Source organism: Canis lupus, chromosome 20 (assembly GCF_003254725.2).
Source record: "Canis lupus dingo isolate Sandy chromosome 20, ASM325472v2, whole genome shotgun sequence".
Classification (NCBI taxonomy): domain Eukaryota; kingdom Metazoa; phylum Chordata; class Mammalia; order Carnivora; family Canidae; genus Canis; species Canis lupus.
In genome coordinates this window covers 50848088-50868803 of record NC_064262.1, presented here as the reverse complement: position 1 = coordinate 50868803, position 20716 = coordinate 50848088, and the positions used below count along the sequence as shown (strand labels likewise).

Here is a 20716-nt window from a genome sequence, read left to right as displayed (position 1 = left end):
GAAAATTCCACATTTATCATGTGTTAAATTCTTTATGTATAAAATTCACAAATTAATTTTTTAAATACATGCACCTGGAAAACTCTAAGCTACAGTTTTACTTTCAGTCTTAGCTATCTTTTTCTTTTTTTTAGATTTTATTTATTTATTCATGAGAAGCAGAGACACAGGCAGAGGGAGAACCAGGCTACCCCCAGGAAGCTGGATGTGGGACTCGAACCCGGGATTCTGGGATCATGCCTTGAGTCAAAGGCAGATGCTCAAGTGCTGAGCCACCCAGGCATCCCTATCTCCTTCTTTTTTAAAAGATTTTACTTATTTATGAGAGACACAGAGAGAGAGAGGCAGAGACATAAGCAGAGGGAGCAGCAGGCTTCCTGCAGGGAACCTGATATGGGACTTGATCCCAGGACCCTGGGATCATACTCTGATCTAAAGGCAGATACTCCACCACTGAGCCACCCAGGCATCCTCTTTTTTTTTTTTAATATTTTATTTATTTATTCATTCATAGAGATGCAGAGAGAGAGAGAGTAGCAGAGACAGAGGCAGAGGGAGAAGCAGGCTCCATGCAGAGAGCCTGACATGGGACTCGATCCAGGGTCTCCAGGATCACGCCCTGGGCTGCAGGTGGCACTAAACCGCTGCACCACCGGGGCTGCCCTTTTTTTTTTTTTTTTTATATAAGATTTTATTTATTTATTCATGAGAGACACACAGAGAGAGGCAGAGATATAGGCCGAGGGAGAAGTCAGCTCCCCGAAGGGAGCCTGATGTGGGACTTGATCCCAGGACCCCGGGATCTCGCTCTGAGCCAAAGTCAGACACTCCATCATGAGCCGCCCAGGTGCCCCAGCCATCTTTTATTTTTTTATTTATTTTTATTTATTTATTTATTTATTTATTTATTTATTTATTTTATTTTTTTTTATTTATTTATGATAGGCACACAGTGAGAGAGAGAGAGGCAGAGACACAGGCAGAGGGAGAAGCAGGCTCCATGCACCGGGAGCCTGACGTGGGATTCAATCCCGGATCTCCAGGATCGCGCCCTGGGCCAAAGGCAGGCGCTAAACCGCTGTGCCACCCAGGGATCCCTATTTTTATTTTTTTTTTAAGATTTTATTTATTCATTCATGAGAGAGAGAGGTAGAGACACAGGCAGAGGGAGAAGCAGGCTCCATGCAGGGAACCCGATGTGGGACTCCATCCTGGGACTCCAGGATCACGCCCTAGGCTGAAGGCAGGTGCTAAACCGCTGCACCACCCAGGGATCCCCCACAGCCATCTTTTAAAAAAATATTTATTTATGTGTGAGAGAGAGAGTGTGTGCAGGCCTGCATGTGTGCATGTAAATGGGGTGTGTGGGGGCGGGGTGGGGAGGTAAGTGGGGGATAGAGGCAGAGAGAGAATCCTAAGCAGCCTCCAAGCTGCACAGAGCCCACAGGGGGTCCTCCAGCTCAGGACTCTAAGATCATGGCCTGAGCTGAAATCAAGAATCAGACATTTGACCAACTGAGCCACCCGGCTGACCCCAGTCTTCACTATCTTTATATACATGGTTTATATACTGTGGTTATTCATTCAACAAACACTGAGTGCCAGGTGCTATTTCGGACCCTGGAAACAGTTGTGAACAGAACAGGCATAAAGTCCTGCCCTTGTGCTGCGAACAGGCAAGGGGGCAGACTGTAAACAAGCAATAAGTAAATGTGACGTGTCAGGTGGTAATAAAAAACAATAATAAAATAAAATAGGGTGATGAGATAGAAGGGGAAGGGATGCTGTTTGGGATGCTCAGAGAAAGCCTCTCTGAGGAGGGATGATCGAGTAGAGGCCTGAATGAAGTGGAGCCACATGGACCTCTCTGAGAAGAGATTTCTAGGTAGAGGGAACAGCTAGTGCAAAGGTCCTGAGGTGAGATCATGCCTGGTGAGTTTGCGGTTTAGCTAATGAGGCCAGTGAAGCTGAAACAAGCAAGGAAAGGGGGAGAGAGGGAGGAGATGAGGCGGAAGTTGGGGGTTATATGGTGAAGAGTTGGGTTTTTCCTCTGAGTGAGGTGGGAGCCATGGAAGGTTCTGGGCAGGGTAACATGCCCTGACTCAAGTGTTCACAGGCTTCTCTGGCTGCTATGGAAGGAACGGATGGGGAGGGGTGGAGGAGGCTGGGAGAGCAGAGTGGAGCTGCCTACACTGGTCCAGGCAGAAAACCACAGCTGTGTGACAAGGGTGGGGGTGAGAAGTGCCCGGATTCTCGATGGATTCTGAAGGCAGACCTGGTGTGATGGAAAGAGACGCATGGCAGGTTTCTGGTCTGAGCACTTGGGGTGACAAAGTGCCTTTTCTGAGCCGGGGCAGGTTGGGGAAGCTGAGAGGCTTGGATCTGGCTGTGCTGAGTGTGAGACACTCATGAGACTTCCAGGAGACAGGTGTCACAAGGGTGTGCGGCTCAGGGGACCAACGTTTGGGAATCGCCAGGGTGGCGCTGGTGTTGAAGTCCTGAGTCTGCAGGAGTGTCCCCAAGGGACCTAGTGTAGCTGGGAAGAGGCCGCAGCCTGTCCCTGGCCCGCTTTTTTTGTCCACTGCTGGGACTGGGTGGGGGTTGGCAGAGACCACGGGAACCACAGGGTTTCTTTGGGAGGCCTGGTCACCCAAGGGCATGGCTGGGAGCCTTGAAGCTCTCCTGTTTGCTAAAGCCTGTGGGCCAGGGGTCAGCTGGGGCTTCCACCGCTGGAGGTCCCTGGGGGGACAGTGCCTTCCTCCAGGGGGCAAGCTGAGTTAGTGACCAGAGCCCTGCCAGGGGATGCTTGACTCTGAGATAGCAGCTACAGTTATTGAGCACCAACTGTTTATGACCACACTGTATAACCCCATTGCTGACGTGTGCTTCACACTGAATATACATTTCTCTTGATTGTGGCACCAACTGTATAATCGACTATGCTGTGAAGTGTACAGCTGGCCTCAAAGAGCTGTTGGGGGGTACAGTGAGAACAGGCACATGATCGAGGGAGCATACAGTTGGCTTGGGGAGTGGAAGGTTGGTGTGGGGAGTATAGTATGGGCGGCAGAGCCAGCTGACTGTGCACACCACACTGATTGAATACCCTCACGCTGGCTATACAACTCTTTGCTGACTGTATACCTTGCACCAGTGTATACCTCCACCCCTGCTGTGTACCCCCACAGTGATTAAACCCTCATGGCAACTGTATACCTCTGTGTTGGCTGTATGCCTCCACAACTGTATAATGCCACTCCACTCTGCATGCCCCATACTAGTGGTCCCTCCATACCTACTGTATACCCCCACATCAGTTAAACACCAACTGTAAATTGCCATGCCAACTGTATACTGTATGTCCTGTTATCCTGTGATGGGTCTTTGCCTAGTTTTTTTTTTTTTTTTTAATTTTTTTTTTTAAATTTTTTATTTATTTATGATAGGCACACAGTGAGAGAGAGAGGCAGAGACACAGGCAGAGGGAGAAGCAGGCTCCATGCACCGGGAGCCCGACGTGGGATTCGATCCCGGGTCTCCAGGATCGCGCCCTGGGCCAAAGGCAGGCGCTAAACCGCTGCGCCACCCAGGGATCCCCAGTCTTTGCCTAGTTTTGATTTTATTTTATTTTTTAAAAGATTTTATTTATTTATTCATGATAGAGAGAGAGGGAGAGAGAGGCAGAGACACAGGCAGAGGGAGAAGTAGGGTCTATGCAGGGAGTCCGACTCAGGACTCGATCCCCGTACTCCAGGATCATGCCCTGGGCCAAAGGCAGGCGCTGAACCGCTGCGCCACCCAGGGATCCCCGCCTAGTTTTGATTTTATACTTTAGCCTCGTTTCACTGTGCAGGGGGCTCAGGGCAGGCAAGACACTGGCTGGATTGTCCTCTGGCTTGGATAGGGCAGAAGGCACATTTGAATCTCGGGCCATGTGGTTTGGATGTCAGCTCCACAAGGACAGAGCCACAAAATTGGGTCTCTCATCTGCCACCGTCTGCTACTGTACTCAATGCCCAGCTCTGGGCCAGCACCCAGTAGGCGCTCAATACATACTTGTTCTACAAAACAATAGCTTCAAGATTCACTATTGGGAAGTGTGCAGGGATGGTGAGCTCAGGTGTGTAGCCTTGCAGGCCACGAAGGGCGATGCCAGGCAGGGATGTGGCATCTGGGCTGCCAGTCCCATTTTTTCCAGTCTTCAACAGACTAACGATGTGGGTTTTTTTTTTCTTTTTAAGATTTTATTTATTTATTCATGAGAGGCACAGAGAGGGGCAGAGACAGAGGCAGAGGGAGAAGCAGTCCCCCCTTGGGGAACCTGATAGGAGACTGGATCCCAGCTCCCCGGGATCATGACCTGAGCTGAAGGCAGACGCTCAACCACTGAGCCACCCATATGCCCGATGTAGGTTTTTTTTTTTTTTTTTTTCCGATGTAGGTTTTTATATGCAGTTTCCCAATATTTAACTGTTGGCATTTCATTAAAAATAAATAAATAAATAAAATAAAATAAAATAAAATAAAATAAAAAGCAGACCAAAATAAAACGCGTCCACTGGCTTGAGAGTTTTCAGCGCAAATACTCTATATTTGGGAGTTTGGGTTCAGCCATCTGCCGGGGTTGCGGCGCCCACGTCTGGGGTCCCCTCCCCGCGCCTCACTTTCCGCACCTGGAGGATGGGGCGACGGGAGGCGCCCTCCCGGGCTGAGCAGCGTCGCAGGCGGCGCCGCCGGGTGGGAGGGGGTGAAGCCGGGGATGGGGGGCGGGGGCTGGGCGCGGCTCCGGGAGCGGACGGGGCTAAATCGGGAGGCGGGTGAGTGGCGGGAGCAGCTGCCGCCCCGCCCGCCCCCCCGCCCCCCGCCCCCCGCCCCCCCGTCCGCCGGCCCGTCGGTCCCGAGGCCGCCGCTCCGCTAGGGCCGGTCAGACCGGTTTGGGCCGCCCCGCCTGGCTCCCGGCTGGGAGGAGCCGCCGCCACCGGTCGGTCGGTCCGTCCCTCGCCCGGACGCCCGCGCTTCCAGACCCGGGGCCCGGGTGCTCGGAGCGGGCGGCCGGCCGCGGGGATGGGGGGCGAGCGGCAGCATTACTACGGGAAGCACGGTAGGCGGCGCCCCCTCGCGCACCCGGGCCCGGCCGCTGGGGGGGACCCCGCGGGGAGCGGGAGTGGGGCGCAGGCCGGGAGCCCCTGCCCCGCGCGAGCCAGCGCCCCTCCCCGGGCCGTCCTGGGAGCCCCCTGCAGAGCCCCCTCCCTGGGCCGCCTGTCTCTGTAGCCCCCTCCGCAGCCTCCCGCTGGAACCTTCTCCACATCCCACCTTGGACCCCCCGCCCCTCCCCGGCTCCCCGTCCCCGGTCCAGCCCCGACCTCCGCGGGCGGGCCGCGGGGGATACTCGGGGCTGCTCTCCATCGCGACTGCTCCTCCTGACTTGGCCTTGCCCCCATTGGGGGCAGGGACGTGGTGGCCTGGAGGTGGGATGAGGCCTCAGGACAGGACTCCTCCCTGGGCCAGAGATACTCCGAGGCACTTCTGGGGGAGGGTGGTCTTGCAGCCCCTTCTTGGTCCCCCTGCTCAATCTCGCTGTTTTCAGGGACACCGCAGAAGTATGACCCTACCTTCAAAGGACCCATTTATCACAGGTAAGGGCTGGGGTCGCTGGGAGGGGAGGGGGTCTCTGCTAGCAATCCCAACACCCCCGTTTCTTTACTCAGCCACCCCCCAACCACACTTCTGCTCTCCAACAAACTGGTGATCAGTATTTGCGACGTGACAGTTAAAATAACTAAGTTCCTCAGGATACAAAGAGTCTTTATAAATGAATTTTTAAACTCAGGCAAAAGACTGAAAGAGAATTTCTAGAACAAGAAATACCATAGCAGACCGTGTAGTTATGGGGAAATGTGCAAACTCACTGAAAGGTAAAGGAATGAGATTTGTAACAATAACCAAGTAGGGTTACCCCATCACAGGGGCACCTGGGTGGCTTAGTCTTTAAGTGTCTGCCTTAGGCTCAGGTCATGATCCCAGGGTCCTGGGATCCAGCCCCACCTGCTGAGCTGGGAGCCTGCTTCTCCCTCACTCTCTTCCCCTCTCCTCTGCTTGTGCTCTCACTTGCTCTCTCTCTCTCTCAAGTAAATAAAAATCTTAAAAATAAAAAAAAGCATTTCCCCATCATGGATTAGCAAAGATTAAAAAGATTGGCACATATGCTGCTCTGAATCTAAGTGGCTCAGTGGCTTTTGGAGGGAATTGGGAAATATAAAATTTTTTAAAATTGTATTTATTTATTTTTATTATTATTTTTTGTATTTATTTATTTAAGCACGAGAGAGTGCACCTAGGTACGGTGGGGGGGGGGGATGGGGAAGGGAGAGAGAGTATCCCAAGTCGACTCTGTGCTGATCCCACTACCCTGAGACGATGACCTGAGCTGAAACCAAGAGTGCGATGCTTAACCAACTGAGTTACCTAGGTGTCTCAAAATATGAATTTTTAAATGTGCAGTTCTTTGTTCCAAAGAGTAAAATTCTAGGGAAAAAAAATTCTCCATAAACCCGGCATACCTGGATAAAAATATATGGTGTAGCTGCCTTTTTGAAAATGGCAGAAACCAACAATCTGAATGTCCATCCGTTGGAACTAGTTTGATAAGTTACTCTTGACCACAGGGTCATGAGTTCCAGCCCTAGGTTGGGTGTAGAGATTACTAAAATAAGTAAATAAATAAACTTAAAAAAGAAAAGACTCCCAAGAAATCATTAACAGAGGTTACTTATAGGGAGAGAGGCTGCGTGGGTGACTTATTTTAATATTGCATGTATTCCTGTATGGAATTCTTCATGTTTAATCTTATAGTAATAAAAAGAGCTTAAATTATGTATGGATGTATGTATTTTTAAAATAATTTAAATTTTAAAAAACATTTAATACCTGTTGCTATTCAAGGTGGGGGGAAATGAGCACTCTCAAAAGAGAGCTGAACATTGTGGCCAACTGCTTCAAGAACAGTGTAGCATTAGGTATCAACATGTAAGTTGTGTGAGACTGGCTCAGTCCCTGGAGCATGTGATTCCTAGTCTTAGGGTTGTGAGTTCGAGCCTGGTGTTGGTGTAGAGCTTGCTTTAAAAATAAATAAATAAATAAGAATAAAATGTAGGTGCTTTTTGGTACAGCATTCACACCACAGGGACATATGTCCAAATAACATATGGATGTAGGTATATGTCCAGGGCAAGATGGGGTTCATGATACACAGGGCCCCAAGGCTCCCACCCTGATGCTGTTCCCTGTTCTCCAGGGGCTGCACAGACATCATCTGCTGTGTGTTCCTCCTCCTGGCCATTGTGGGCTATGTGGCTGTAGGCATCATAGGTGAGTGGAGGGGGGCCCAGGATCGGGGTTCCAAGGTGGGAGGACGAGCCACAGCCTCTAGGGCAGAAATGGGGATGGTGCTGAAGAATGGCAGTGCCTCAGTGTCCCTGGATCCCTCCACAGCCTGGACCCATGGGGACCCTCGGAAGGTGATCTACCCTACTGATAGCCGAGGCGAGTTCTGCGGGCAGAAGGGCACAAAAAATGCGTGAGTCTGGCTCCTTGGGGACCTGGTGGGACTGGAGAGGTGCGGGCAGGATGGCTTCATGAGCACTGGGGAGAAGGTTCTAGGTTTCCCCCACCTCCACTATCCATTAGTTCAGTCAACAAATGCTTATAAATCTCCCACCATCCATCCCCAACCACTGTTCTAGGCTTTGAGGACACTGCACTAAATGAGACATTAAGAGTCTTGTCCTCTGGTAGCTCACAATTTAGGGGAAGGACTGAGAGGAAACAGTCCCTGATCTGATGTCAGGCGGGGATGAACAGTGAGCTAAAGGTGATTCAATCCAGGCTGTGCCACTCTCTGGCTGTGTGAGCTAGGGCAAGTGTCTCAACCTCTCTGGGCCTCATTTTCCTCATCTCTGAAATGGGGATCATCACAGTCCCACCCTCAGGAGACTGTTGGGCTGGATCGATGAGCCAGTAGGCAGAGCTTAGAAGAGCTTGGGGTTGCTGCTACTAGAGTTGCTTGCATTAGATATTTTACGTCAGGAGGTTGAGAAGCCTTGACAGTTTTCATATCCCTCCCCCAACCCTAGGAACAAACCCTTCCTGTTTTATTTCAACATCGTGAAGTGTGCCAGCCCCCTGGTCCTGCTGGAATTCCAGTGTCCCACCCCTCAGGTAATTTGGCCATTTCCCATCTTCTTTGCTACCCCTGCTTTCCTTTACCAGGTCATTTTCTCCCTCTAGGGACAGCTGCTCTTGGCCTTTTCTTTTCCCTGGTGAATGGGAGGTGGGGCCTCTGTCCTGGGTGGGGCCTGGCTGTCTATCTTGATCCCCCCAACCCCGGCCTCCTGCTCCCCAAGATCTGCGTGGAGAAGTGCCCTGACCGTTACCTCACCTACCTGAACGCTCAGAAATCCCAGGACTTTGAATACTACAAGCAGTTCTGTGTGCCTGGCTTCCAGAACAACAAGGTGAGGGGAGCCTAGGTAGGGGCAGGTGCAGGGTGCTGACCTGGGGCATTAACCCCTCTCCCTTTCTTGCTAGGGTGTGGCTGAAGTGCTTCGGGATGGCGACTGCCCTGCTGTACTCATCCCCAGCAAACCTTGTGAGTTTGGGGTTCTAGAAACGGGGGCGGGGCGGAGTTGGGGGGGTTTCAGGGGCTCGGCCTGACTGGTCTCATTCCCTGCTCCACGCAGTGGCCCGGCGATGCTTCCCAGCCATCCACGCCCACAAGGGGGTCCTCATGGTGGGCAATGAGACGACCTACGAGGATGGGCATGGCTTTCGAAAAAACATCACAGAGCTGGTGGAGGGAGCCAAGTGAGGACCGCGGCCCACCACATCGGCGTCCTACTTTCTGGGGTGGGCCAGGGCATCCCCTGGGGCTGGCCCGATCAGGGAAGGGCTCTCACACGAGCCTTGTTGCCTGTCCCCAGGAAGGCCAACGGGGTCCTGGAGGCCCGGCAGCTGGCCATGCGGATATTTGAAGATTACACGGTCTCCTGGTACTGGATAGTCATGTAAGTTGGGGAGGAGTGTGGTCCTCCCAGTCTGTGTAGGCTGAGGCTGGTGAGGATGCGGTCTGCCCATGCCCTCATTTTATCCCCAGAGGCCTGGTCATCGCTATGCTGATGAGCCTCCTCTTCATCGTCCTGCTCCGCTTCCTGGCCGGCATCATGGTCTGGGTGATGATCATCATGGTGATTCTGGTGCTGGGCTATGGTACGTCTCCCACTCCGTGACCCCTCCCCACCCCGCAGTCTACAAAACGCCAGTGCTCTTTGACCTGCCAGTGGCCCTCAAGAATCTTGTCCTAAACCATCAGACATTCTCCGGCTTTTATTTGGCCTATTTGTGAGGAAGTTCATCTCGGCATTGTCTATGGGAGCAGTACTTGGAACCTCAGTGTTTATCGATGGGGATGAGTTAAATTGTAGCCTTCCAGATGGGGCCTGGATCTGTACTTTATCTACCCCAAAAAGCATTCTCAAGGAGACCACTTAGCACAATGGTTACAGATGGGTGCTCTGGTACCAGACAGCTGGGGATGAAGTGCTGGCTCTCCCGGTTCCCTCCTCTGTGACCTCAGGCAGGTGACTCAACCTCCCTGTACCTCAATTTCTTCCTCTGTAAAGTGGGGATAATTGGTATTTACTAGTTAGGAGGCTTAATGAGAAAAAGCATGCAGATGAGGTAGGGGGAGGGTCCTGTAGATCTCAGGCTTGTGGCAGCCAGAGGCAATGCGCAAAACTCAGTGCTTCACATTCTGATTATTCAGATAAACATTCCCAGGGGGAAGATGTCTGATAGGCAACCCAAGGTGAAGACGTAGATATTAAGATACTCATGTTAATGGTGGTTTCTAGCTGAGTGCTGGTTTTTGAGGCAAATGGTTTTTGTTTGTTTTGTTTTTAAGATTTTAGTTTCAAGAAATCTCTACACCCAGTGTCAGACTCAACTCACGACCCTCAGATCAAGAATCTCATGCTCTCATGACTGAGCCAGCCAGGCCCCTTGGTTCCCTTCCCTTCCCTTCCCTTCCCTTCCCTTCCGTTCCCTTCCCTTCCCTTCCCTTTCCCTTTTTTCCTTTCCTTTCCTTTCCTTTCCTTTCCTTTCCTTTCCTTTCCTTTCCTTTCCTTTCCTTTCCTTTCCTTTCCTTTCCTTTCCTTTCTTTCTTTTCAGATTTTATTTATTCATTCATGAGAGATACAGAGAGACAGAGAGGCAGAGACACAGGCAGAGGGAGAAGCAGGCTCCATGCAGGGAGCCTGATATGGGACTCGATCCTGGGACCTGGGGATCACGCCCTGAGCCAAAAGAAGACACTCAACTGCTGAGCCACCTAGGCGTCCCTATTTTTTTTTATTTTATTTTACTTTATCTGCATTTTACAATTTTATTCTACAAAGAGCTAAGGGAAATATTGAAAATCCCTAATGCCACCCCACTGAACGTTAATACCCACATCCTCCATCCCCACCCATGAATCATCGTTACTGGGTGGCCAGGAAAGCCTCAGGTTACATAGCATCCTGGCACCTATTCAGCCACTCATTTACGCATGCATGCATCAAACCTGTATTGAGTGTCTGTATGTCCTGGGCAGTTTTCTAGGTCTGGGGGTGTGCACAAGAAATAATAAACCTGGGCAGCCTGGGTGGCTCAGTGGTTTAGCACTGCCTTTAGCTCAGGGCCTGATCCTGGAGACTCAGGATCGAGTCCCATGACAGGCTCCCTGCATGGAGCCTGCTTCTCCCTCTGCCTGTGTCTCTGCCTCTGTGTGTGTGTGTGCCTCTCATGAATAAATAGATAAGATCATTTATAAATAAATAAATAATAAATAAATAAATAAATAAATAACCAGGGGACGCCTGGCTAGCTCAGTCCGGGGAGCCTGCAACTCTTTGATCTCCGGGTTGTGAGTTTAAACCCCATGTTGGATACAGATTACTACAAATAAAATCTTAAAATAATAATAATAAACCAGAAAAACCTCTAGAAGGTCCAAGCAGAGAGAAGGGATAAGACATTGAGGGTGAGGGGGTGCATTTCGAAATGGGAAAAATGGTTTGGGAAGGTCTTATTAGAAGGTGACATTTGAGTAGAGATAGGAGAGTGTGAGGAATCCAGTACTAAGCAGCAGGAACAACAAATACAAAGGCTCGGAGGCAGGGCGCCCGGGAGGCTCACTCTCCTAAGCATCTGACTCTTGATTTCGGCTCAGGTCATGATCTCAGAGTCCTGCGATCAAGCCCCCACATCACATCAGGCTTCCCGCTCAATGGGGAGTCTGCTTGGGATTCTCTCTCCCTCTCCCACTGACCTTTACCCCCTACTCCCCCACCCCGGCCCCAAAGGAATAAATAAATAATCTTTTTTTTTTTTAATTTTTTTTTTTTATTTTATTTATGATAGTCAGAGAGAGAGAGAGAGAGAGAGGCAGAGACATAGGCAGAGGGAGAAGCAGGCTCCATGCACCGGGAGCCCGACGTGGGATTCGATCCTGGGTCTCCAGGATCGCGCCCTAGGCCAAAGGCAGGCGCCAAACCGCTGCGCCACCCAGGGATCCCCATAAATAAATAATCTTGATAAAGGGTTGGAGTCAGGAGCAAGCAATGTCAGCCCCTCTCAGCTTTCGTTCTTGCTTCTGCTCACTGGGGGTGCTCCTACCTGCTTTGCAATGTTGGGGGAGCATTTGGTGGACTGAGGTCGGTCCCCCGTGCAGGAATATTTCACTGCTACATGGAGTACATGCGACTGCGAGGCGAGGCCGGCTCTGACATCTCCCTGGTGGACCTTGGCTTCCAGACCGACCTTCGCGTGTACCTGCATTTGCGGCAGACGTGGATGGCCTTCAGTGAGTCCCAGCCCCCCCGCACGTCTTACCCCTGGTGAGGCCTGGGAGGGAGTGGGGACAGGCGGCTGGCAGACTCGGCCCCCCTCTGCCTCCCGCAGTGATCATTCTGAGCATCCTTGAGGTCATTATCATCTTGCTGCTCATCTTTCTGCGGAAGAGAATTCTCATCGCCATCGCGCTCATCAAAGAAGCCAGCAGGTGGGCGCCAGGGTGCCGGGGGCTGGGCTGGGGTGGTCCCAGGGCCTCCCGGGCTCTGATGCCTGTGTCTACTCTTCCCCAGGGCTGTGGGATACGTGATGTGCTCCCTGCTATACCCACTGGTCACCTTTCTCCTGCTGTGCCTTTGCATCGCCTACTGGGCCAGCACTGCTGTGTATCCACCCTCAGACCCGGATGCCTGACCCCGGGGGTGGCTAAGGGCCAAACTTGCCTGGAAGTCACCTGCGACTTGGGGGGCAGGGCCAGAACCCAGTGGGGGAATGGATCCTTTCTCACGAGCTAGTGGGGCCCGTAATCCCAAAACTCAGGTTCCTTAACGAACCTCCAGCTTCCTGTCCACTTCCAACGAAGCGGTCTATAAGATCTTTGATGACGGCACCTGCCAATTTGCTGGGAAAACCTGCAACCCTGAGGTGGGGGTCGGCTATTTCGCCAGCAGCCCACAGACTATTTGAAACCTCTTGTCCCCACTTGGGGACCATTCAACAAACATTTGGTGCCTACTGTATACCCTGTGCTGGATTTCGGGAACATCGAGGGGAAGAGACCCAACTTGGTGGCCCCCACCCCACCCTGAATGCTGAACAAACTACCCATCTTTCTCCCCGTGACTCCATTCCCTGCTCCATATCCCTCCCTTAACCCAAAGATGGCCACTTCTTGCTTCTGGAACCCCTTCCTTGCCTTTCATAAGCCCCTATCTTGAATTTTGTGGTCCTCCTACTGATCTCTGCCATTCTTGTCCTGTCCTCGTGGCCGCTGTATTGACACATGACCCCACCCTGATCCCCAGGATAGCTTATCCTGTCTCTCTGACACCCATGGAGTCAATGTTCCCGTCTTGCTTCTAAAACCCCTTTTATAACCCCCAGTACTGAACCCTCGCCCCCCCATCCCTTGACTTAACTCTGATTCCCGTGACTCCTGTCCCACCCCATGGTCTATCTGACCCAGACCTGATGCCCGGAACCCACTCGGAAACCCGGGCCCCTCTGGTGTGACATGGCTCTGCATCCCTCCCGCAGACCTTCGCCTCCTCCAACGAATCCCGCCTGTGCCCTGGTGCCCACTGCCAGTTTGCCTTCTACGGTGGTGAGTCGGGCTACCATCGGGCCCTGCTGGGCCTGCAGATCTTCAATGCCTTCATGTTCTTCTGGCTGGCCAACTTCGTGCTGGCCCTGGGCCAGGTCACACTAGCTGGGGCCTTCGCCTCCTACTACTGGGCCCTGCACAAGCCAGATGACCTGCCTGCTTTCCCACTCTTCTCTGCCTTTGGCCGGGCACTCAGGTGGGTCTCCCTGTGGCTTGGGGGTGGGGACAAGATGGAGTGGAGGAGCCTTGGTCCAGCCACTGACCATCCCTTTGGCCCGCAGGTACCACACAGGCTCCTTAGCCTTTGGTGCCCTCATTCTGGCCATTGTGCAGATCATCCGAGTGATGCTTGAGTACCTGGATCAGCGCCTGAAAGGTAAGGCCCACCAGTGGCTGGCATTGGCTGCTGGGGGGCAGGGCTGAGGGGCACGTGGAGATTCGTTTATAGGGGTGGGGTTAAGGCAATGGGACTGTGATTTGGTTTCTGCTTGGGGAGCATGGTGTGGGGGGAGCAGTTTGAACGGTGAGTTCCCGGAGCTGCTAGGATGACTGAGGGAGCCCATTGGGTGGAGTTCTTACCTCTAGGGGGGCAGGACTAAGAGGCCCGGGCCACCATTGGTTCCTGAAGAGGCTAAGATTTGTTTGTGGGAAAGGCAGGGCTAAGACTTTATATTTAATTTGCAGTGGTGAAGCTGGGATTGGTTATTCTTTGGGGAGGGGCCAAGGACTCCGCAAGGATTGGCTTCTGAGTGGGAGGCGGGGCCAGGGCAGGAGTGTGTGGGTTGTGATTGGCTCCTGCCTAGAGGTTGGGTTGAAAGGCTTCATCACTAGGCCCTTCAAGGGGCTCTGGACTGAGAGTCCTGGAGCCAGTTGGTTCCTACTTGGGTGAGGGGCAGGACCCCGAGGGTTTTGGATTCTGGATCGAGTTCCCTCTCCTTGTCCCTTGGAGTAAGTGGGCTCCAGGAGTCCAGGACTGTGCATGTAATAAGGAGGTGGGGGATGGGGGTCCCCCAGCAAGGGTCTCCCTTCACCTCTGCATCCCTCTGTTTCCTCTTAGCTGCAGAGAACAAGTTCGCCAAGTTCCTCATGACATGTCTCAAATGCTGTTTCTGGTGCCTGGAGAAATTCATCAGATTCCTCAACAGGAATGCCTACATCATGGTGAGCAGGCCTGGGACGCAGAAGCAGCCCACCAGCTCCTGCTGGGTATGAGGAACCCTCACTCCCAGCCAGGGGGCCTGATCCCCCCCCTTCATCCCTCCAGATTGCCATCTACGGCACCAACTTCTGCACCTCGGCCAGGAATGCCTTCTTCCTGCTGATGAGAAACATCATCAGGTCAGGGACAGCACCATCCTCCAGCTGCCTCCCTTCTCCCCCAGTCCCTGTGCTCGTATTCATGCGTGCTCCTCACTGTCCCCTGCAGAGTGGCCGTCCTCGACAAAGTTACTGACTTCCTTTTCCTGTTGGGCAAACTTCTGATTGTGGGGAGCGTGGGTGAGTACCACCGGCCTGCCTGCCTGGCTGTGGGAGCCTGTCGGGGTGACCTGTGAAGTGCTGTTGGGCCCCGACGTCTTCCTTGAGCCAGAACCCTCACCCATCTTGGTTTCCTCCCTCTCTTCAGGGATCCTGGCTTTCTTCTTTTTCACTCACCGGATCAGGATTGTGCAGGACACAGCACCACCCCTCAATTATTACTGGGTCCCTATACTGGTATGGACCTTTGGGGGTGGGTGGGGGTCCAGGGAGAAGGAGGTGGCTGGGGTCTCCTGGTCTCTTTTGACTAGACAGATATGGATGGAGGCCAGAGGTGGGGGGTGGATTATTTATTCAGTCCGCAGACATGTAGTAAGCACCTACAGTATACCAGGCCCAGGGGGGAGAAAGGGCTTCCTTCCAGAGGACCTAACGTTTCCGAGGCAAATGGACCTTAGTGACTAACGATGTGGGTGGATGCATGATTACAAACAGATACGTGCCACCAAGGAGGGTTCCAGGGAACTGTGAGAGCCTGTGGTGGAGGATTTGGGCAGGTCTGGAAGGCCAGGTGCCTTCACTGTGGAAGTGATATCAGATCTAAGATCTGAAGGAGAAACAGGGAACCTCCAGCCGGAGGAATCAACAAATACAAAGGCCCAGAAGTGGGCCTATGCCAGGAATGAATAGTGAGGAGACTGGTGTGGGGGGAAAGGGGTGGGGATGAGGGCAGGGACGTGATGGGGCCACCAGGGGGTAAGGTCATCACCCTGAGAGCAGTGCAGGCCTTAGAGCCCAGTGACCTAGATTTTTATCTGAGTTCTCTATTTGCTGCCCAAAGATGAGTCAGGTTGAGCAAGTTTTTTAATCTCTCCATGGTCCACTCGCTTCAATCCATACATGTTTATCAGATACCTGCCAAGGACCTGTGAGTCTCCAAATTGCTGGGGGGATAGCAGTAAGTGGGACAGATACTGTCTAGTGGGGATGAGGGCATTATCCCCGTAATGCCCTAAACATGCATAAAATTGTTGCCAGATCTCAGAGGTCAGGTGTGCAGTGCTAGGAGAGCATAAAATGGGGCCTAGATGTCAGAAGCAGCTTCTTGAAGAAAGTGGTACCTGAGGACTTGATGTTTGAGCTGAAAGCAGAAGGATAAGGAGACCAAAACTAGACTAAGTCAGGACAAAGTCCCTGGGGTTGAAGAGAACAAGGAGTGAATGGCAGGGCTTAGGATGTTATTCCAGGGAGGGCTGGTCAGCAGGGAAACAGCTGCCGGGAGCCTGGGAGGGCTTGGTGAGCGGGAGGTGCTCTAGGAGCTGGGGTGGAAACAGCGTGGCTCCTCTTGCTAGACGGTGATCATCGGCTCCTACCTGATTGCCCATGGCTTCTTCAGTGTCTACGGCATGTGTGTGGACACGTTGTTCCTCTGCTTCTGTGAGTGACCCCTCAGCCCAGCCCTTGCCAGGCCCTGACTGCCTTCTCCCCTCTGGGCATAACATCTGATGGGGCTTTGTACTGGACGGCCGGGCGCCCCCCCGCTTCCCCGGGGACCCGGCTGTGGCGCGGCAGAGGGCCCTGGCATGCATTCTCAGCCTCCTCCCTACGCTCGGAGCTGCTCCGACCCGTTGCCCCCTGGTCCAGGCTGCAGCTACAACGCTGCGCCCCTGGGCCCTCGGCTTCGGAGTCTCTGGCTTTGTTGGGGGGGGTTTTGTGGCTGCTACTAACTCTGGTCTCTCCATCTGTCTGTTTTTTTTGTTTTTTGTTTTTTTCTTTTCTCTTCCTCTACTCCATGCCTGCTGGCTTCCCTGTTCTTCCCCGCCTCCCTCTTTCCCTCCCTTCCTGACCACCCCATTTCCCCCCTGCCGGTTCCTGGGGGGAGCCCAGGTGAGGACCTGGAAAGGAATGACGGCTCTCAGGAGCGACCCTACTTCATGTCGCCCGAGCTGAGAGACATCCTGTTGAAGGGGAGTGCGGAGGAGGAGGGGAAGCGGGCAGAAGTCGAGGAGTAGAGAGCAAGGGAGGGAGGCGTGGGGGCCAGGCAGGCCTCCTCGTTTCCTCCCTGTAGACCGGGGGTGCATGCGGGGCGACCCTGCCTGGGAGCGCGGGGAGCGTGTGTGTCCCGTTCCCGAGCCCACCACAGCCTGCCCCTCTGTGGTCCCAGTGTGTCTTGCTTCCTAACCCTCTGAGGCTTCTCTATGGCCCTGGTCCTTGTGCCCTGTCCCCAGAGGCCCCTGCCCATGGGCTCCCCTCATGCCACCGTCTCTGGGGCCTCTCTCCGCAGTGGAGGACCTGGAGAGGAATGATGGCTCAGCCGAGAGGCCTTACTTCATGTCTCCCAACCTTAAGAGGCTCTTGAACAAGACCAACAAGAAGCTGGCGGAGTCCTAAAGGCCCCGCTCCCCGCCCCCCCACCTTTCCAGAAGTCTCACACTGGGTGCTCGGCAGCTGGGTCAGAAGCCCTGGCCCCTGGGCTCACCTGAAGTCCTATCACTGCCGCCTCCCCCCTCCCCTCCACCGCCAACCATCCAGTTACTGCTGGATTCCAGGGACCTGGAGGATTTGGGGCATCTCCTTCCTGTGCCAAGGGGCAGTTGGATTTTCACGGCAGCGCCCCAGAACTGCACAGGTCACTTCAGTCCTCACTGGCCTGGACAGTGGGGAGAAGTCTGGTGAGGCCTCTTGACGTCTGGCATGCAGCGGGGCCTGGGCCGCCTCATGCTTCCTGTTCCCCTCTGACAACGGGGCGGCCTTTGTGTCTGCAAGAGGGGTGGCTCTAGCAAGCTCCAGCTTCTAAGGGCCCCCCCACGTTCGTTCGCTCGCTGGTGTCTGCCCAGGCCAGGACTGAGCCCCTCCTCTGCGGCTGAACAGCTGGCACACAGGCTGCCACATGCATTTCTTTATTATTATTATTTTTTAACCTGGACATGCATTAAAGGGTCTATTAGCTTTTTCTGTCTGTCTCAACGGCTGAGATGGGGCCAGCTGTGGAGTGCCTTCTGTCCCCGCCTCCCCACCGAGCGTGGCTGGGGTGGGGGGAGTGGCGGCGTGGCCAGGTGGGGGTGTCTCCTGGCATGGGAGGCCACAGCAGGGGGATCCTGGAAGGAGAGGGAGAGTCTGTCGGGGGAGGGCAGCAGGGAGCGGAAGGTGTGGAGCCGGCCCAGAGCAGGAGGGAGGAGCCCGCTAAGAGCTGCTTAATGGAAACCTGCTGGTGAATGTCCCCCCATCTGCCAGTGATCGACACAGCTCTTTGTAAGAGAGAAGGCAGCTGAATCCGCCCAAGGGACGGTGTTAGGAGAAGGGGTGGGGGCAGATGCTGTGGGCAACCCCCCTCCCTACCCCCCGCCCTATCACTTCACCTTGAGGATCCTTTTGCCAAATTTGTTGAATGCTGGGGACCTCCAGGTCCCACCCCCACCCCACCCTGACCCCCGGCCATATCCCCGTATCATGCCTTTGCTCATCAGCACCTTGGCAGCCTCCCAGAGAGGGAGAAACCCAGCCTGGGGTCCCCGTCTCCTGTGCCTGCCCGCCAGCCCTCAGGCCCCCCGGCCTGTTTGCACACTCTCGCGTGTTAACTGCATTCCAACCACTAATAAAGTGCCTATTGTACAGAGCCCGGGCCTGGAGTGTTTGTGGAGGGAGTAGGAGGCTGGTAGGGGGAACCCCCGCTTCGCTGGCCCTGGGATTGAGCCTCTGAGCTGGGCCGAGTCCCCCGAGGGAACGAGGGAGGGCAGGAAGGCCTCTGTCTGCCGGCCCCATCTCTGCCTGAACTGCACGGTGCGGGCAGCTCAGATTTCTCCTGAACAAAATGCCTCTTATGAGGCTCTGCTCCCCGGACTCCAGAAGGCGACGAGGGCCTGTCCACCTCCTCAGTCACACGGCCTGGACACATGCCCCCAGGTCCTGGCACCTGAGGCACCCACAGTCTAGTCCAGCCTCTTGGGACCTGCAGAGCTGCGAATTGCTAAGCCCCTGCCCGGCCGCCTCCAGGCTCGCTGCTGCCCCCTGCTGCCAGCTATCTGTCACTGTCACTGCTGGGCCCAATGCCACGCCTTCACTGCCTGCCTTTGTATCTCCGCCCTTGGAATTTTTTAATAGCCACCATTTCTTTCTTTCTTTTCTCTTTCTCTCTTTCTTTCTCTCTCTCTCTTTTTTTTTTTTTATAAATTTTTATTTATTTATGATAGTCACACAGAGAGAGAGAGGCAGAGACACAGGCAGAGGGAGAAGCAGGCTCCATGCACCGGGAGCCCGACGTGGGATTCGATCCTGGGTCTTCAGGATCGTGCCCTGGGCCAAAGGCAGGCGCCAAACCGCTGTGCCACCCAGGGATCCCATCTTTCTTTCTTTCTTTCTTTCTTTCTTTCTTTCTTTCTTTCTTTCTTTCTTTCTTCTTTCTTTCTTCTTTCTTTCTTTCTTTCTTTCTTTCTTTCTTTCTTCTCATTCTTCCCTTTTTCTTTTTTCCTTTTTCTTTCTTTCCTCTTTTCTTCTTTCTTTCTTTCCTCTTTTCTTCTTTCTTTCTTTCCTTTTTTTTCTTCAGGAAGTAGGATTTATGAATAGGGTTGAGGTGGTGTAAGGTTCTCATGAGTGCAGAGCCCTCCGTTTGTCCAAGGGGCAAGGATTAGGGATGTATTTGACCCCAGGGCCATCTGGGATGAGCTGCTCATCAGCCACCATGTCATCAAATTCATCCACGATGGGGAAGCCTGGGTGGCTCAGTGGTTGATGGTCTGCCCTTGGCTCAGGGCGTGGTCCTGGGGTCCTGGGTTGGAGTCTCACATCCAGCTTCCAGCATGGCGCTTGCTTCTTCCTCTGCTTGTGTCTCTGCCTTTCTCTGTCTCTCTTGAATAAATAAAATCTTTTTTAAAAATTAAAAAAAAATTCGTCCGGATTAAACTTAATGAAGCTCCACTTCTTGGAGATGTGGATCTTCTGGCAGCCAGGGAACTTGAACTTGGCCCTGCATAGGGCCTCAATCACATGCTCCTTATTCTGCAGCTTGGTAAGAGGCACATAATGACTTGGCCAATGTGGACCCTGGCTACTGTGCCCTGGGGCTTCCCAAAGACACCTCGCATACCTGTCTGTGGCATAGATTGGAGATAGCATGATGTCAGACCTCAAAGCCCATCATAAAGGCTGTCTCCGAGGTCCCTTAGGGCAACCCATACAATCAACAGGCTGCATACACTACCAAGGACACTACTATTTGCAGTCATGGCACACTGGGCCCTTGAGAGCACAGTCGGCTTAATTGACTGCAGAATAGCCACCATTTCTTCAGTCCTTCCTAGCTGCATACCATAAGCCACTTCGGAATTATTTGAGGCCAGAGATTGGGCCACATTTCTAAGCGTTGCCCAGTGGGAAAGGGACTTAGAAGGCATTTGCACCCAGGTCTCCTCCATCCCAAGCTCTTACCTGTTATCCTGTACCATCACTCTCTGGGGTCCCTTGTTTGCCTCAATTGTCTGAGTCTTTTTCCTTATCCCCAGTGTCTGCTAGCCCTGCCTCCAAAAAACCTTACCACCCCTCCCCGTTCAGTCCCCCTTGTCACTCACCTGAACCAACGTGGTCTCCTGCCCAGGTGCCTGGCCCCTGCCATCACCTCCCCTTCTCCATAGTTCCCCACACAGGTGCAAAAGGTGCTTGTGAACACTCTAGTGAGTTCACACCCTTTCTCTGCTCAAGAACCCTCCATGGCTTCCACTTTGTTCAGCATCACAGACGGTCTTCATTGCAGCCCATGAGGCCCTGTCCCATCTGCCCCATCAGCAATCCTTCGCTGACTGATCCAGCCTCCATGGCCCCAGGGCTTGTGCCCGAAAGGATCCCCACCTTGCTTTTTGTGTGGCTAGCTCCTCATCCATTGGCTTTCAGCTCAGGGATCACCTCCTCCAGGAAGCCTCTAGTGATCAATGAAGGTTGGCCTCCCTTGGTGACCACACATCACTCTATTTTTTTATTTTTATTTTTTTCACTCTATTTTTTTCATGGCATTTGTCACAATCTGCATCTATTTATGTT

General features: G+C 53.3%; 1 protein-coding gene and 1 pseudogene across 4 annotated transcripts in view; one reads left to right on the top strand and one right to left on the bottom strand.

Moving 5' to 3' along the window:
• SLC44A2 (solute carrier family 44 member 2) overlaps window positions 1-18302 on the top strand; it is a 29310-nt gene extending 11008 nt beyond the window's left edge. Inside the window, exons 1-22 of one of the 4 annotated variants that reach the window (XM_025457521.3) lie at window positions 4953-5101; window positions 5588-5636; window positions 7295-7368; window positions 7492-7576; window positions 8133-8217; window positions 8403-8513; window positions 8587-8647; window positions 8739-8862; window positions 8979-9062; window positions 9152-9264; window positions 11768-11899; window positions 11998-12097; window positions 12180-12272; window positions 12447-12531; window positions 13144-13406; window positions 13492-13586; window positions 14268-14371; window positions 14475-14548; window positions 14637-14707; window positions 14835-14923; window positions 16039-16123; window positions 16971-18302. In XM_025457521.3, the coding sequence (XP_025313306.1) occupies window positions 5065-5101; window positions 5588-5636; window positions 7295-7368; window positions 7492-7576; window positions 8133-8217; window positions 8403-8513; window positions 8587-8647; window positions 8739-8862; window positions 8979-9062; window positions 9152-9264; window positions 11768-11899; window positions 11998-12097; window positions 12180-12272; window positions 12447-12531; window positions 13144-13406; window positions 13492-13586; window positions 14268-14371; window positions 14475-14548; window positions 14637-14707; window positions 14835-14923; window positions 16039-16123; window positions 16971-17077 (2121 nt within the window). In that variant the 5' untranslated portion in view covers window positions 4953-5064 and the 3' untranslated portion in view covers window positions 17078-18302. Of the gene's footprint in view, window positions 1-4952; window positions 5102-5587; window positions 5637-7294; window positions 7369-7491; window positions 7577-8132; window positions 8218-8402; window positions 8514-8586; window positions 8648-8738; window positions 8863-8978; window positions 9063-9151; window positions 9265-11767; window positions 11900-11997; window positions 12098-12179; window positions 12273-12446; window positions 12532-13143; window positions 13407-13491; window positions 13587-14267; window positions 14372-14474; window positions 14549-14636; window positions 14708-14834; window positions 14924-16038; window positions 16124-16573 lie in introns of those variants that run through there. The other 3 variants (XM_025457518.3, XM_035702833.2, XM_025457520.3) reach the window with 3 other exon arrangements.
• A 1524-nt stretch (window positions 18303-19826) lies between these two features.
• On the bottom strand, window positions 19827-19953 carry LOC112667012 (small nucleolar RNA SNORA70; annotated as a pseudogene).
• Window positions 19954-20716: the final 763 nt, after the last annotated feature.